This window comes from Cornus florida, unplaced genomic scaffold (genome assembly GCF_030987335.1).
Source record: "Cornus florida cultivar Cherokee Brave unplaced genomic scaffold, ASM3098733v1 CherokeeBrave_3.0.0_Hap2_Chr11, whole genome shotgun sequence".
NCBI lineage: Eukaryota > Viridiplantae > Streptophyta > Magnoliopsida > Cornales > Cornaceae > Cornus > Cornus florida.
In genome coordinates, this window is record NW_026775581.1 from 36,953,834 (window position 1) to 36,972,285 (window position 18,452).

The 18,452-nt window shown below is 37.0% G+C and overlaps 1 protein-coding gene across 1 annotated transcript; it reads left to right on the forward strand.

Moving 5' to 3' along the window:
* The first annotated feature begins 3,284 nt into the window (after positions 1-3,284).
* On the forward strand, positions 3,285-13,603 carry LOC132283768 (uncharacterized). Its single transcript, XM_059785779.1, has 4 exons — positions 3,285-3,532; positions 3,699-3,781; positions 13,102-13,157; positions 13,255-13,603. The coding sequence occupies exons 1-4, from the start codon at positions 3,361-3,363 to the stop codon at positions 13,331-13,333; spliced, it is 390 nt and encodes a 129-aa protein (XP_059641762.1). The 5' UTR covers positions 3,285-3,360; the 3' UTR covers positions 13,334-13,603.
* The last annotated feature ends 4,849 nt before the right edge of the window (positions 13,604-18,452 follow it).

Below are 18,452 nucleotides of genomic sequence, written 5' to 3' on the forward strand. Positions count from 1 at the left end.
CATCCCCACACCCATAAGACCCAAAGAAAGTGCAAGTTACTAGCATAAGACACCTCTACCTCACTTTAAGGTGAAAACCTCAAATGACACCGAACTGGAAATGCTCCAAATATGACGAGACTTCAAAGGATTGAAAAGGAAGACAAGGAGAACAACAAAGCCTCCTATGGTGGCCACTAAAACCAAACCCGAACTCGGCCCCCAAAACTCGAACTGTCCGAAACTGAAAACAAAACCAAGGGTTTTGAAGCCCTTGGTGTCCTCAACATAAAACCCTTATATGGTGAGTCAAGAATACAAACCCTAACTTACCTCAACCTTATAATTGTCTAGAAATGAAAATAGGGGCAAGGGCATCAATGGAGGAGGCTTGATGAGAGGAAGAAGATGAAGTGTAGGAGAAAAATAAGAAAAAGAAATGACTAAAGGTAAAGTAAGAAGTCACAATACCAACCCTAGCACTACCTCTCTCACACAACCATTTGCACCCTCCATTTGTCAACAATCTAACTATCTATATACCACCAATCCAACCCCAACACTTGTTCCAATCAAAACACAACACTTGGCACTAACCTTCACTATTTGCAAAAAAGGTCCCTCCATGAAAATATCCTAAAAGATAATCACACAATTACCCCAATGAAAATATCTCCAAAAGATAATCGCACAAATACCTCCAAGAAATAAAAGGTAAAAACGCATAAAAGTGCAATACAGATCTATAAATACATAAGGGTAAAATACGCAAGGATGAAATGAATGAAATGTCAGGAACTATTCCCGAGCACTTGACTCAGTTTCATCCAATAAGACCCGAACCCAAAAAGTAAACTGAAAAAAGAAAATACAGAAAAATAAAAAAGGGGTAGGTCCTCACACGTATGGTCTAGGGTTTTACAGTGAAGAGAGAGATAGTCGTGTATGACCTAAAATTCTCGACTGGAGAAAGATGTTATATAGACAATTGGAGTCGATCGTGTTTGGAGTTGAAGCTCGATACATTTGGTCCGTAAAATGACTTCCCAAATTCTCATAATGCTCCACAAATTATCGCCGATCTTATTGATTGGGACAACAAATCTTAGAATAAGGAATTGATTGAGCAGTGGTGCCCATGTCGGGTCTGTGGAGGCAGTAAGTAAGATAGGGTTAAGCCTTTGCAACATGGATGACTGGATTGTTTAGATCTGAGAAGTCGTGTCAATTTTTAGTTAGGTTATCGAACCACTTAGCTTTGCTAGGAGCAAGGAGGGTAAGATAGATGCTCTCTTGGCATCTACTTTGGGATCCCATAACAAGGTGATCTGGAACAGCACTTCGAGTTGTCAAGCGCCAAGGAATGTTATTATTTTCCTTTGAAAATGTGGAATGAATGTTGTTACAGTTCTGTCTAACCTTTATTTGTGTACGTGTTATGAGGATCCTATTTGCCCTAAATGTGGTTTGGTTGATGATCTCCTTTTCAGGTGCACCCATGATGTTAAGGTCTAGAAATATTCTTCCTTTAGACTTTTAGTATCATTTGTTGATTGGTGGGGTAATTTAAGGTGTTTAGGGGTTGATAATGTGAGTAAAACGGAGTTGATCGGGTTAGCTTCTTATTATTTTTGGTTCATTTGAAAATGTGGTGTACCTGGCCTGTGCGAAGATGTGGGAGTTCATGGAGGTTGACAAGCTAGCCTTGAGGCCCTCTCCTCAGTCCCATGTCTTCCTTTCCTTCATCTGAAAGTCGTTGGGTGCCTCCTAAGAGTGGTGAAATCAAGTGCAATGTTAGCATCCTTTGATGCAGTTTCTGGTTTTGGAGGTGGATGGGTGGACTTCAGGGATTCTTGTGGGTCTTTGGTGCAGGTGGTTGTTTTCGCCTCCTTCAACACTGCTGATGTTGCATTTGATGAAGCTTTTTGCCTGTGCAAGGCAGTGTTGTGGGCTAAATAATTTCGACTCATGAACATTTGATTTGAATCTGACTCTCTTGTGGCATGTAATATTGTTCGCTCCTTTCCTTGCTATCCACCACCTCTTCTTCCGATTTCATTTGATATTAGGTCCATGCTTATGGAACTCTCCTCGTTCCATCTTAGTCATGCATGACATTGAGGTAGCTAATGCGGTGGATTGGTTATTCAAAAGACACTGCTACTCAAGATTTTGCTTTAAATGTCATTCCAATGGAGCTTTTTATGCTTTGCTTTGAGGGATATTTCTTCTATAGTTTGTTTGTCGGAAAAATAAAAAAAAAAAATCAAAACTTTTACTTTGTAAAATTTTCATATTTTCAGGACAACTAAATACCATAAAAATGAGTAAAATAATTTTAAAACAAATGATGAGCTTAATTCACGACGTCTTGGATACAATACTCGAGCAACAAATATCAAAACATTTTCATGCGGTACTCAAGATTTTGCTTTTAAATGTCATTCCAATGGAGCTTTTTATGCTTTTGCTATGAGGGATATTTTGCAGGGGTACCTCGGGCTTCTGTAGTTTGTTTGTGGGAAAAAAAAATAATAATAATAAAAGCTTTTACTTTGTAAAATTTTAATGTTTTCAGGACAACCAAATACAAAAAAAAATGAGTAAAATAATTTTAAAACAGATGAGCTTAATTCTGGACACAATACTGAAGCAACAAATAATTTGTATCGTTCTATTTTTATTTTATTTTAATTTTTTTTTTACTTTACTGTATATTTTTATTTTTTATTTTTAGATAAACTGTATATTTTTATTTTGCTTCCAAAATTTTATAACAGACATTATATATAGGGAAAATTACATATAAATGGAGTCAAAGTTTCATATTTACTTAGAGACTGAGTCAAAGTTTCATATTTCTCTAAAATGGATTGCTGAGGTGGCACATGGTTTTTTACTGTTTAGAAATTGTGGTGCCTAAAATACCCTTCCGTGAAGGTACTACTTTTTCTTCAAAGGTACCACTTTTTTGAACTGAAGGTACTACTTTTTGGTGTCCAGGTACCATATTTTTTAAACACCCGCGAAGGTACTACTTTTTTGAACTGAAGGTACTACTTTTTTGTTAGGGAAGGGCATTTTAGGCACCATAATTTTTTAAATAGTAAAAAATCATGTGCCACCTCAGTAATCCATTTTAGAGTAATATGGAACTTTGACTCAGTCTCTAAGTAAATATGAAACTTTAACTCCATTTATATGTAATTTTTCCTTATCTATTTTTAAAAAGAAAAAAGAAAAAAAAAAAAAACCGGCTTTATTCACCGACAGCTGTGAAGAAGCTTCTTGTACCTTCCTTCGTTATTAAGCAAACACATCAAAATAAACTGAGAAGAAGAAGAAGAAGACCACCGAGAAAGTAGAAGGCTGAGACACCAAATGGCCTTGCAATGGTTGATTTTGACCTACATAGTGGCTGCGGAGGCAGCCGTAGCAATTTTGCTAACGCTGCCCTCACCGAAACTCCTCAAATCCCGTCTCGTGTCTCTCATCTCTCTCATCCTCCAGCCTTTAATGTTCATCGTTCCCTTCGCTGGTTTCCAGCTCCTGGGTTCATTTCTTTCCTCTTCTTTTCACAAATCTTCTGATTAGTATAGTTTTGTTAGAATAATTTTTCAATTTTTCTTTCTTAATATGCTTATATGTTTTCTGGGTTCTAGGGTTATGAATAAATCTGATGGTTCTTCATATAATGTCCTACCCTTTTGTTGTTTTAGATATCTACTGGAAGAGTGAGCACCGCATGATGTGTGCGGGCGAGACCTGCACTGCCGCTGAAAGAGATCGCCACGATAAATCTGTAAGATTTCTGTTTTCGTGATTATCTTTTTGTTAAAATCCTGATAAATTTTAGGAAAAACTCATTTTGCTTGATGTACTCAGTATTTTTAGGCTTTTTCCCACTTGAGTGGAGATTTCACTAGTTTTTCACCCTTTACCTCGAAATTCTTGCAAAGATCATGTATTTAGTAGGGGGTATTCATGTCTATGAATGATTTGAAGCATGGAATTTTAGAATAACGGTTACAACAATCACTTCTGGTGGTGCCACAAGAGAAAATCAAATTTGTTAAGTCATATAAGATGTTTGGTAGCCAATAAGAGGTCGAACTTCAAACGATGCTACTGTTAGATGACATTCAAATTAAGAAACAACAACCCTAGGGAAGTTCTTTTTTAGGTGGAAGATGGTTAAAGCAAAAGATGCTGGGTTTATAGAATCATAAAAGTGATGCCATACAAAATATCTTTGTAAAATGGCTGAGTTATTAGGAAAAGAAAAGTTAAGCTAAATCACAATGCCTTTGGGTAAATGGGTGGCATTGTAAATCTATTGAGGAATTTGTGGATTATATGAGAATATAGATGTTTTATTATTTATTTACTTATTTTTGTGTAGTTGTATTCGGGATGTGCTCCCCTCTTGAGTTCTCTATAATGAAATATTACTCATATTAAAAAAAATAAAATTAAAATCCTTTTTTTTTTTGGTTGAACAAAGACCCTGTATCCAGATCAGTTCATGAGGGTATTTATTTGTGATGCTTGGGTTTCAGTAGACTAGAGTGGATTTGATGTTGATGTTGTTGGAATGGGGTGAACATATGGTTGTATGCACTTTTAATTTTGAATGTTTAGAGGATTATTTCAGGCATAGAAATTGAAACTGGTGATTGATTTTATTAGAACTTCCTTTATGTTATTAAATGAGATTGAATTCTTCAACCCTTGAAATCTGTTTAGATTGGAATATGAGTAGAAATGTGAATGGTAGGAACTCCTTAACTGCATGTGTTTTAAAGATAATGAAATGTATGCTTTAATCTCTTACAAGAAGAGTTCTGAAACTTGGACCAACTTGAATGGTTTGCTTGGGAAATGGCCACCCAGCCGTTGTAACATGACTGTCTTTTTTCTTCTTCTTCATCTTTTTTTTTTCCCCCATAAATTTCTTCTTCGTCTTCTTTTTGGCAAACAATATCAATCCACCTCTAACCCACCATCTTCAAATGCCTTCAGTACCATGATCATACTTTTTTAGTTATTGCTCTGTGACAAGCCTAGTTACATGTAACTTATCAAAAAAAAAAATGCCTAGTTACATGTAAAATGGAATTTAATTTTATTATTATTATTATTTGTCTATATTCATATGGAAAGCATATGTTTATCTAGGTTCATTTGTTCTGAAATCAATACTTATAATAAATTCATATGACATGAGATATTTCTGCCATTAGAAGTGACCCTTAATACTCAGTTTTTTCCTGCTGAAATCGAGTATTTAATATTGTTCTATTAATTCAGTAGTAGTATTACATGATAAATGCCACAGATGACAGCTGGTAATCTTTTGAAAAGATCTGAATCATTTAAATGGCATGGTACTATGTTATAAGACAACTGTGAGGAGCCAACCCTAGTTCGAGAGGGCTGGGTTGGGCCTACCTATGGTGTACTGGTTCTTATGCCAAGAGCTAAGTTGGTATGAAAAAGCTGCAAACTGCTGTGCCATGGGAAATCCTACAATAAAGCATTATCAATAAAATATGGCAGAAGAGTAATTGTGGGTTTCCTTGAAGAATATAATAGAGATAGCATACAGAAAAACAATGCAATAGAAGCTGCAAGGATTTTGGCCATCATATTAGTATTTACAATTTGTAACACTCGTCCAAGAACTTGTATAGATCCCTCTAGCCTGTTAGTGCTAGGATCTGGTGAAGTGGAGCACTGGATGTTATGTGCTTCCCTCACAAGTGCTTTTCAAACACAGAGAGAGAGAGAGAGAGAGAGAGAGAGAGATTGCAATTTTAGGATTGTCATTGAACCATCTCTTGGGATGAGAGGGAAGAGGGTCTGAATGAGAAAAGGTAAGGATTGAAAAAAATCTATAAGGACTTCCTCTAATTTGATCTGTAGGTTACTTCACAATCATAGAATCAAATTCGGATATAGAATATAATAAGGTCCTACTTTTTTTTACCTTCTCCAGGACTTGTTTGCTATTAGTTTTTCACTGTCACAAAGGAAATTTTAATCAATTAAAATGATATTTGATTTTTTATTTTTAAAAATTATTATATAGTGGGTAATTTTGATTGAAATAGCATCTAGACACATGCTGCCTTCATCATCCCAACGTTGCATGGACGTGGGATGAAAAACATGGTTTTGACGCCTCACAGAGATGTTGACATGGTAAATTGTTTGATAAATTTAGAGGTAATGAATAAGATACAACTATTTATGAACAAATTTAGGTACGTGTGCACGCATAAAAAGTATATGAGCGGATATATTACTTTATCCCTGTTTGTGTGTTTGCATAAACTTTATTGTTGAAATACTTCCCCTCTCCTCACTGTCAGTTACCGAAATCTTTGTTATATCTCATTACTTATGTCTTCAGAATAGTTTGACATTTGAATAAATATTCCAACCCTTTAGAACCATACTCTTTGGTCTATAATAATAATAAAAAAAAACTACAACCTGATTTCTAGAGCATAATAAGTACTTGTTCATGGCTGCACAAGCAGTCCATAACTTTTAACACACACACACACACATGTCCATGTATTCTGTTTGTATGCATGCATAATTCTAGAAACTCCTCCCCCTCTCCTTGATTGTTGATTCCTCCATTGATGGAAATCCTTATTGCATTTCATTCATTTTATCCTCAAAAACGGTTTGAGCTTTTTATAGCTCTTTAAATACTTATTAATATATTGTTTTTTAATTAAAATAATACTGTTGTTATGTAAGAAAGTTGCAACCTATGTCTGGAGCATAATAAGAAGTTGTCCAGGGTTGTGGGTGCACATAGTCCACTAAATGTCCAAAAAGAATCCTGTAAATATGGACATGTTTAAGACATGTTGAGCACAGGTCTAGGAGTTATTAAGAAGTGCTGTTGTCAGATTGGCTCACACACGACCCTTCTATAGAATGGAGAAATGGATGAGTTTTACATGGTTTGATGGGAGGGAAGGGGAGGAGAAAGAAGAGAGGAGGGAGGTCTTCCTCCGGTCTTACCATATACTTCCCCAAGGGAAGGAAGATGGAAAGGATTATAGCTCTGTATGTGTGTGTGCGCGCGCGACCCTTCTATGGAATGGAGAAATGGATGAGTTTTACATGGTTTGATGGGAGGGAAGGGGAGGAGAAAGAAGAGAGGAGGGAGGTCTTCCTCCGGTCTTACCATATACTTCCCCAAGGGAAGGAAGATGGAAAGGATTATAGCTCTGTATGTGTGTGTGTGCGCGCGCCTCCTTTTCAAAAAAGAACCCCTTCCTTTCATATGTTAAGAGTATAATGATAAATTTGCAATATCCATTTTCTTTGTGCTCAACCAAACAAAAAGTGGGAAAGGCTTCTTTTTACCTAGCCATCCTTCCTACATTCTCTTCCTTCAGTCTTCCATCTGTCGTATGTATTGGACCCCCACCCCATCCCCTCTGTTGGGAATTCCATTTGACCGTATATTTGATCCACAACAAACATGTCTAAAGACTCCTCATTCTGGTTTCATGTTGACGCTGAAGGGAACCTTAAACATTTTATTCCCAACGTTTATGTATAGATCGATTTTTAAACAATTCATTAAGATGCCACTGGACCAGACCACAACAATTAATTCAGTCCTCACAGTTGTTTCTTTGAAGACCAATTTTAAGGCCTCTAACTCTTACCAGAACAGTTCATTGCTTGTTCTCTTACCTTCTATTCTCTCTATCTCACCCATCTTTGCTTTCTTTTACTTGTCTCTCTCTTTTTATGTACTTCAAATATTATCCTTGTTTTCAAACAGCCCATTATCTTCTTCACTGACCATTCATCCATCCGTTCATTTGTTCTCTCGTACTAATTCCTTCATGTAATGATTGCACAGACTCACGAACTTTGGGTCTTTTTTAATATGCATAAGGCATTGCAACTGTTATACACACGTTAGTTCTTACTGTATTCATTATACAACACATCATAGTCCTGAAATGTATAAATTTATGTTTTTGATAAATAAGAATGTATTAGAAAGCGATCAAAAGGGGATCGCATCCCAAGAGAACTACACAAGGCCAAATGGGGCCTCTAAACTCTCAATGAGCCCAAAAAATGAACTAGGTCCTCTAAAGATCTATAGTTTCTCCTTACAACCCAACAAAAAAAGAGTGGTAATAATAGAGAATTTCAGCAGATAAATAGGAGTTTCCTTTCCTTCGAAGGATCTCCTATTTCCTTCAAGCCATAAACACCACCAAACGCTCAAAGGCGTAGACCTCCAAATGTCCCAGACTTGGGCCCCCACTATACACCCTTTCCAAGCCTTGATAAAACCCCTAGAAGACCTGGACATAACCCACTGAACCCCAAATAATCTGAACAACAAGTCCCAACAATCCCTGGCCACATCACAATGCAAAAGGAGGTGATTAACCGTCTCCTCTTCTCTAAGGCACATGCAGCAATTGACTACGTTTTGATTTCTTCACTTTAAATTATCCTGAGTTAAGATCTTTCCCAAGACTGCAGTCCACGCAAAGAAAGCCACCTTTAAAGGGGCTTTGGACCGCTAAACTGCCTTCCATGGAAACACAGCCCTTGGCATCTCACTCAGACAGCTACAGAAAGTCCAAACAGAAAAATGCCCCTGAGATGAAGGAACCCAACTCCAGGAATCAGAAACTCCACCCATGATCTCCTGATGATACAAGAAGTCCAACAAACCGCATGCGTCCTCAATCTCCCAGTCCTAAAGGTGCCTCTTGAAACGAACATCCCAAGACGATCTTCCACTATCAAGGCGATAGCAATCAACCACCATGGCCTGTCTAACCGTGGCAATCCTAAAGAGATGGGAAAGGTGAGAGCTAGAGTCCTATAATAAGTCTTAAAAGAATTTATTTGGGGAATTCTAGTTTTTTTCCCGATTTATCTTGAAAATGGTCCAATACAAGTATTTGAAGTAGTTATTCATGTCAAGTAATTTAACTGAAGTATGGATTCACAAGTACTGCTCATTACATCAGTGTAGATGTCATTATATACTTGAGGGTCAAGGCCTTGCCAAAGGTCAAGCCATGTTAGCAATCTAGTATATAGAGGTCTGGAAGTTTTTGTTAGTGGTTTGGAGGTCAATGTGATATCTGAACAAGATGAAGGAACCTTGAGAGCAGTTTATGGGCTCTCTCCCTTAGACCCTTGTAATCTGCATCCAAATTATCTGCCTTCAAAATGTGGTGGTGAAAGGCCCTTTTATAACCTAGAGGTGAGGGCAAGGTGATGCATGATAATGTGGGATCAAGTCAAGATGCACCATGTGTCTTTATGGTTGTCCAGTGGGGTAGTTCGTCACGGGGGTCTAGACAGGTGGTGATATGTGTGTGGATTGAGGTCCAAAGATTTTCCATCACCTTTAATGCAGTAACGAGTTGGTAGGGTGATGACATTGAAGTGACTAGGTGTTACAGGGTTAGAGACTTCGCCCCACATAGGGCCTAGGTCAGGAGGCGTCCTGACAAGGCCCTTGACAGCATGCATGGGGCACAAGTGGCTGTCAGCCACACACTGCATGCGGCAGAGGCATTTTTGTAAATATGTCAAAAAAATGAAGTTTGGAGTTTGGTCATGGGAAAATTATGGGAGCTTCCTTGAAGTCTTAGAAGTCTACTGGTGAAGATGGATTTCAATTTGGAGGTCCAGAGAATTTAATTTGCCCATTATACCTCTTCGGATATAGGGTATGTCTACTCCTGGCAGAGTTCTGATCTGCCCTTCTAGATTAAAGGGAGAGCTATGGAGTTGGAGCCCTTCACCATTCAGTGTGGCAATGGCTTGCCATGCATAGAGCAAGCGTTGGGTGCTTAGCCAATGTGCTTAGGCATGGCATGCACTACCTCAAGGTGGTGACACGAGGAGGACATCCGGTGACGCGTCGGAGACGCCAGGGATGGGCAGCGTGTGCATGGCGCGTGCGCGTGCTCGTTTGCATGTTGTGGGCGCACCCAAAAGGTGTGCGCCATACCCACGTGCGCGCACGTTTTTGCACCAGCAAGCTCCAAGCCTTGTGCATGGTTCATCACATATGGGTCCTTGGATTGTGCTAAATTGCCTATATGCAAGGTTGTGGCTTAGACCGACTCAAGGTGTGGGCATGTCTCAGTGGGCATGTCTCAGTGCTATGCCCTAGCAGACCAAGGCTTGGTCAAGGCTTATATTGCAAGCAAGGGGTCGTCAGATTTGTGAGCATGGCTCGACAAGGGCGAACCCTGATTCAGTTGGCTTACTCAGATGGTGTATCGGCATGGCTTGGTTCACTAGTTGGGCTAGATGGTTCATATCAGTTGCTAGCCACTTCCCACCACTTGTACATACATGATTTAGTGGGAGAAGTGGGGCGCAAGCTCCTATGCAACGTGGTAGAGTCTGGGCTTGCCAGCACACAGAAGTTGAGAGCAGTTCCTCCCATTTCTGAAGACATGGGACAAGTGTTGAAGATTTGGGTGTGCTGTGTAACATCCTTGCGATGTGGCGGAGTTGGAGTGTGCCAGCTATATCCTATAGTGGAAGGGGTGTCTCCACTAACTTTGTTGCAGTTATAGGCAGTTTTGTAGAGGTGTCTATATATATTGCAATGAAGGGGTCTGTCACAGATATAGAGTGATACACTTTGTGAGCTTGTGTCAGACATTGAAGATCCTTGTACTATTTCGTGAATAATAGTGAAGGTTGGAGGCTTTAGCCTCTGTAAATGCTGTGTCCCCCTTGTGCCTTATATTTATATGATATGCATGTGTTGAGTGGTTGACTAAGTCAGAATTCGAAGGTGTTTTATTTCTGTCTTAGTGCCATCATAGGGTAAGTATTTTGCTTCAAAAAATTGACCCCTGTGACACTAGCATCCCTATCAAATTTCTACAAAAGAGCACATTTGTCGTCGTGGTTGGATTTGGAATGGTAAGAAGAGTGCTTTTATTTTGAAATTCCACTTTCAATTGTGTTTGGTAGGGTATAAAATAACACTTTTAGTGGTAGATATTTAGGCGTAGTAGACCTTCTAGCCAAACCTCAAGGTAGGAGTTTTTGTGTTTGAATTTATAGAATGAGTCTATTTATGGAAACAAAATATTTATAAAATGTGTTTATTTGATTTTTCACAGACAACACTTGTTGAAAGCTCGACACAAAAAAATGTGCTTATTACAACAATGAAAACATGCACAAAATAAGGTTTTATCACATCACAAGAAGCATATATCATTAGGGAGTCTTTATGTGTAAGTCAATCAAGGTGTTTTTGTGTACTTAAAAAAGGAAGGAAAAAGAAAAAAACCAAGGTGTTTTTTTCTTTGGGACGAGGTCAACTTGACAGACCCATGATCACTATCCAAATAAGCTGTGCTATGTTCGTGTTCTCCTAGGTCAACTAGATCATGATTTCAGCTAAGGAATGACAGTGTACCTTGGACGGTGATGATGAAACAGTGGCACATCGAGTGTTATATGTCTCCTCCCAACTCAATAGGTGCACCAGGGTGCCTTTTCAGTATTAAAGACAAGGCTTATCTATGAGGAAAAAGTCCTGGTGAAATAAATGTTGGCGAGGCTTACATGTGGGGACGAGGTACTTGCAATAAATATATAACCACTGGGCTCCATTGGGGGAGAGTTTTTACATGGAGAAAATCATTATGTCTGGTTGGGGCAATTACCATATGGACAAAACAAGGGGCTGTCTGTTGTCTGGGATGGATTGCACAGCTAGAGAAGTGTGTAATCAAGTCCTCATTGAAGATCGTAGACCTATGGAGATCATGTGTATATTGCAAAGATGGATAGATTGTCACGACGAGTTCACGAACTTATCAAATCGCAAATTGTCAACAGTTTAATTTTATGGGCAGATTGTTTGAGCTTCACCATGCGTGCATTCGGGGTTGCTGTGGGGGACAAGAAGCTTGAACTCGAGACCTGATGGATGGAAGGGCGGGCCATCTACCAATGAGCTACTACTACTTTCTGTTTAAATGTGCACCAATTAATCTAGTTAACCATACCATTTTTTTTTTTTTGTTGATAAGTAAAATTGTATTAAAACGTCAAAAAGGGGGACACATCCCACAAAAGAAACATACCATATGCAATTATATCAAACCAATAACAAAACATATATATTTATATTATTTATATAGACTCTATAGACTAATTAAGGAAAACTGAACAACAATGACATGTTATAAATTAATATATTAATGTGCTATATGGATGGAAATGTGAACATAAAATGTGTAGACGCTTTATAAAAAATTTAAAATTTAATTCACTTCCACATTCTAGCGCTTGCTCTTGTTCTGTGGGACTTAATTTATAAGCACGAGTCTTTAGATCTCCATAACTACAATAATGACAACCAAGCCTTTTTTCCCAACTACTGGGGGTCAGCTTCATGAATCTTATGATTCCATTCTGCTCTATTTAAGGCAGTAACCTAAGTCAATTCATGTGCTATCATATCATTCCTTTCTAACTCTATCCACGTTAACTTTGATCTTCCCCTTCCCCTTCCCCTCCCTCTCCCTCTTCCTCTAGTATTATCCTCAATGAGCACTATGTCACTTTTCCTAACTGGTGCACTTAGAGGCCTTCTTTGCATGTCCAAACCATCTTAACCGATCTTCTCTCATTTATCTCCAATTTGCGCCACTCCAACCATTTTCCCGAATGTGATAATTTCTACTATCCATTCTAGTATCCACATTCTCCTCAATCTCTCTTTTGATACCCACAACTTGGACACAACAAAACGGAAATGTAACAAAACATTAAAAATTGAATTTTGTTTGTTTTGCATGGGTTGGCTTTCTTGGAGAAGATTTGCCAACCTTCTTTTACCCTCTTTTTTGTAGTTTTTCAGTCTGGTTTATCATAAGCTGTAATGTTTTGGATGATTATATTGGGAGACATAGGCTGGTTAAGCTAGGTTGTTGAGCGCAGACTGGCCTCCTGTTATCTAAGTTTTAGTTGGTCTAATTCTTTTAAATTAGTGGAATGCATGTGTATGCTCTTTTCTTGGTAACTCTTAAAATTTTCCAATTCATTTGGTGTGCTATGCAGATCTACAAAGCTCAAAGGAATGTGATTTTGTGTGCTGCTGCATGCCTTCTCTATTGGTACACGGCTAGAAATCTCTTTTTTTTTTTTTTGGTAAGAGTTTGTACTTCATTTGTTATAATGCTTGAAGGATTTGCTTTTGAAATTGGTTGGCAGGTGCATTTACCGCATTTGCAAATACCACAAGGATATTCAGAATTTGGAGGAAGTAGAAAAGAGGTACAAGGATCAGTAGCTTTCTTAACCATGCCCTTTTCTGCAGTTTTAGGTGGGGGGAATTGCAAGGGCTGAATAGTACTGTTGGTAATTTATGGACAAGACGATAGTACCTCTAGATATATATATATATTTCATTTCTATGGGTTTCATGTATGTGCCACTTCTCATGTGTCATGTACCTTGCAGTACGCTTTTATTGTAGCTATTTAAATTCGCTGTTGCTATGGAACCATATTACTATAACATGATGTTGCTTATATACTGACTCCTATGCATTGTTTTCTAATTGGACTATGTTTAATATCTCCTTTAAATGTTATATATTCTAGTCAGTGATGGTGGTGTTCGATGCCGAGATAACCCATCTAGTTGAATCCACAGTCCTTTTTCCAGATCCAACCAAAAGTTGCCTTCTCATGATGATCAAATTTTACATCACGCGACTATGTAAATCATAAATGGACCAACTCTTTTCTTTTTTCTCCAAAGGTGACCAACTCAAATTCGTATCTCTTAAGTAGTAATGTGTGATGACTATTTTATACCATTTGGGATTCGAAGGAACCAGTGCTAAGTTCACAGAAAGTTTAATAATCAAATAGCAATTCATTACTAGACTTTGATGAGCCAATTTTTATTTATTTATTTACTTTTACTTCTTTTTTTTTTTTTTTTTGTCCTTTTTCTTTTTCTTTGAAGAGTAGTGTTGATCGGACCGAATCACAAGGTCCTCTACAATTTCTCTCAATTTTGAGTCATTTTTTGAAAGTGTTTTTGAATCATGTTAATCTGCAAAACATAATAACGTAAACAAAAAATAGTGAATTTTAAAACACTAATATAATAGTAGACACTTCAAATTATAATGGTCTGTGTGTGTGTGTCTTCTTTATGGCCCTTGTAACCCCATTGAAAGAATAAGCTTGGGTAGTAGGCCTATTTGGCATAGTTGACCTGGGCTTTAGAGCACATTGGTCCAATGACTACTCTAAATTCCAAGGGAAGGTTCCAGAATGGTGCGCCTTTGCTTTCCAAAAATAATAAATTTTTTGTAGCTCGAGTATTAATAAAAGGCTTGAATGATCAGATAATAGAAATGGGTTGAATAGAAATGGGTTGGGTGTGAGGTGAATGGTGGTAGGGATTGATGAATTTATAGGGATGAAAAGAAAGGGGAAAAAAATTGGAGGCAATTAACAGATCATAGGATTTTTACCAAAAAGTCCTTCCATTTGACTTTTTATATTAATACAATAATAAAACTATTTTTATATGACGATCGTGCCCTTGGCACCACCCATTGCAACAAGTCTCAGCTTCACCCTACAAGTCACGCAATCGAGGTGCCATCTTCTTCACCTCTTATACCTTAAAACATCAACAGTATGTGTTGCAGAGCCCATAGATCCCAAGAAACAGAGTACGAAAGGGAAAAAAAAAAAAAAAAAAAAGGAGTAACCATGACCTCGGCTTCAACGCTTATTTTTGTTAATTGTGATAGTGTACTGTGAATGGAGAAATTTGGTGCAAGGGTGTTGGTGGATTTCATGTAAATTACAACACAGAGATAAAGTGGGAGCATTGTTTGTTAATCTTCATGGTCGAAGGGTATATAACAGTGATGAGTAAATTGGTGTTTTGATTTTTTATTTAATGTTTTTCAAGGTTAAATAGGTCATTTTTAGGCCCACTTTCAGTGAGTACAAAAAAATTTTGCGTGCCTGCCTTCAAATTCTGCGATCCGGTCCTTGAGCCCATATTTTAGGCCCACTTTCAATGTGTACAAAAAAATAAAATAAAATAAAATTATTTCTATAAAATGCATCATCACATTGTTTATATTTTGTCTATATTTAAAACTATATATTTTGAAATAAGTTGGGGAGAATTTTATTGCGGTAAATCAATTGATTTATGATAAGGGTGATTTCCTTTGTAGAAATGGGTACAACATTTTCTGAAATCATATTACCCATTCAACTGCACAACATATTTAAAAATCCAGCGAGCAAACCTGATAATGAAATTGTGCTTGATATATTGTATTATGCTTGTCAAGGAGACCCTTTAGGTTTGCATAATTTTAGTCACATCCTTTACTTTTTCTGACACAGGTCAGATTTCAAGACTACCTTTCTCCGTCCCTTAATTTCCTTTAAGCTCTGTTTGGTTAGATGAAAATAGTAAGAAAAGAAAGGAAATAAAAAATTAAAAATGAAAAGAAAAGTGAATTGAATGAAAAGAAAATTGATTTTCTTATAATTATTTAGTTAAGATGAAAATTTATCTAAAAAAATTATAAGAAAATATCATGTTATATTTTAGATACCTAAATTGTCCTTATTTTATAAAAATGGTAAAATAATAAAAAAAAATAATTAGTAGTATGTATATAAAAAAATTGATAGAGTTTTCAATTAATTTAAACCTTGTAAACTACTATTTATTTCATTCATATATGATGGAAAATAACAAAAAATGATAGTTAAGTTAATTAAAACCCTGTGGGGACCATGGTTATTAATATGATGTCGAGAGTTTGGAATTTTTCCTGATTGATATAGTTCGTTATACTTGTTGTATTTGACTGATTGATGCATTGTTGGGACATTATGATGTAAAAACAGGTTTGAATGAGTTTATTGTGCAAGTAAGGCACTGATTTGAGATGTTTGTGGGTACCATCACTAGAAACCTTCAAGAGACCACAACTCGTCCACTAGGAGTAACCTAGGGGTTTAAAGGCTTGTTGCATAGGCTAAATGCAACGTGATTTTCACGAAAGCGGCTTCTTAGTTCTGTATTGCTAAGGGACTAGCAATATATAAGTTTCGGGGTATGATGAGCGCTGAATATTGCATATTCGAGCCCTCAAATATGCGTATGTTAAGACCTTAAGTAGTACTTCTATCCAATTTTAGCCTGATTTGTGTTTAATTCGTGTTTGTAGATACTTTCCCAAAGAAATGTATAAAACTGGGATTTTATGATGAAAAGACTGATATCGATGTTTACAGAGTCGTTACCGATCATCTGAAGTAAGTTTTGAGTCAAAATGGTGATTTTAGAGAAGTTCAAGTGCCAAAGCTCGAGCCCAAGTTCCTAGGTTCGAGCGCAAAGTCAATTAAAGCAAGAAAAGCAACTAATGCCAAAAGGCTCGAGCAGAGATCTTTCTACTCGAGTAGAGACTCAAGGTGCTCGGGCCTTTGCAAAAGGGCTCGAGTAGAAACTGCCTCGAAATATGAAAAGACATTTCGGAAGTTTGATGTTGCTAGACCTCGAGCAGAAGTCAAAAATTTTGAGCAGAAGTCAAAAAGCTCAAGCAGAAGTCCCAAGGCTCGAGCACCCAAGTAAGGTGATCGAGCACCATGAAAAAATATCCTAAACATATTCTAAGTGTTGATGAAAAAGATGCTTCGGAAAAGATTTGAAGAATATTGGCTAAGTATAGAATTCCTGCTCGAGCACAACCCAAAAGACTCGAGCACATGTCAAAAAGCTCGAGCATAAGCTTCTCTGCTCGAGCCTTTATTGTTAAGTCAGATTTTAAAGTTGTGGGATTAATTCTAATTAAGTCCTATTTCATCCCAGATGGGCCCAAATGACCCTAGAAGACCTAAAGCCCATCCAATCTTTATTAGAAGTCAGTTGTTTCTATAAAAGGAGGCACAAGGCCACAGAAAAGCTCTCTCATTTCTCTTTTCATCTTACAAGATATTATAAATCTAGTGGCGACTTTTAGGGTTTTCTGGTAGTTATTCTGCAGTATTGAAGGTGAAGATCCTCAGAAGAGAAGTGCAGTCCATGATGATGAAGACCACGATAACACAGATGATATCTTGCGTCGTCATGAGTAGCTAAATCCTCTTTTAGGGCATTGATGTAACCCGAATCTGAGTATTATAGTTTGATTGTTCTTAACTTTGGGAATTTAATTATTTATGTATCTTGATTGCATAATTATGAGCGATTGACTTGGATCAATTGAGTTTAAATGAATTAAATAGTTTTTGAATGATTAATACCTTGTCTTAGATTTAATTGTTATTAAATTATATTTGACCTATTCTTAGTGTACGAGATTGGCGGCTAAGGGCTTCTCGGACAATAAGAATAGAGATTATGTAATGGTGTTCAAACGTTTTTCATGAATGAATATTTTCATAGTCTATGCCTAGGGAAGATGAGTTATACTACAATATTAGTTAGAAGTAGGTAGGTATATAATTCGTGACAACTAAAGATAGGTTATTATTAATTGAAATTCATGAAGCATCATTCTTTAAACCTGAATTAAATGAATGTTATTGAGTTTAATTCCATATGATACATAATTGTTGAAATCCCAAGGTTGAACAAGTTAACAATAGTATGAGGTTCGTGGTGAAGTTAATCCTTAAGTTTATTTTATGTTTGTGACACACACCAAATCAAACAATCTTTTTTCTCTGAATCAAAGTAGTATTAATTGAACGTTTGATATTCCACCATAGTCGTTGTGGTTTGACACTCTCTAAGTAACCCTATCCTACAAAGGATTCGATCTATTGCAAGTGGTAATTTTATAATTGACATTATCATGACACAACAGCAGCCTCTGATTGCCGTCGTTCCTTTATGCGTCCCTCTTTTCCTCTCTCTGATATAACTCACATAAAACCCTTTCTGGCATACTAAAACACACATATATATAGACTACATAACAACCTAATCCTAATCCTATTATACCTATAACTTATAGAAAAAGAAAAAGAAAAAGGAAAATAACTATAATAATATTAATAATATGTATATACCATATATATATACACACACACACACAAACAAAACAACATATATATATACACATATGGGCTATAATCCTTACCCATCTAGGCTTCCTATCCAAGTACTCCATTGGCTCATTTGGTTAGTCCATTACTACTACTCAAACCCATTTGTTGTCTACATACCACTCACAATAGAACGAATCCCTGTAGGATAGGCTACTGAGAGGGTGTCGAACCACAGAGACTGTCGTAATTTATTAAGTGTGCAATTAAGATGATTTTGATTTAGAGAGAAAAGATTGTTTGATTTGGTGTGTGTCACGAACATAAAATAAAATTGAATTAAAATAAAGTAAAGAGATCAGA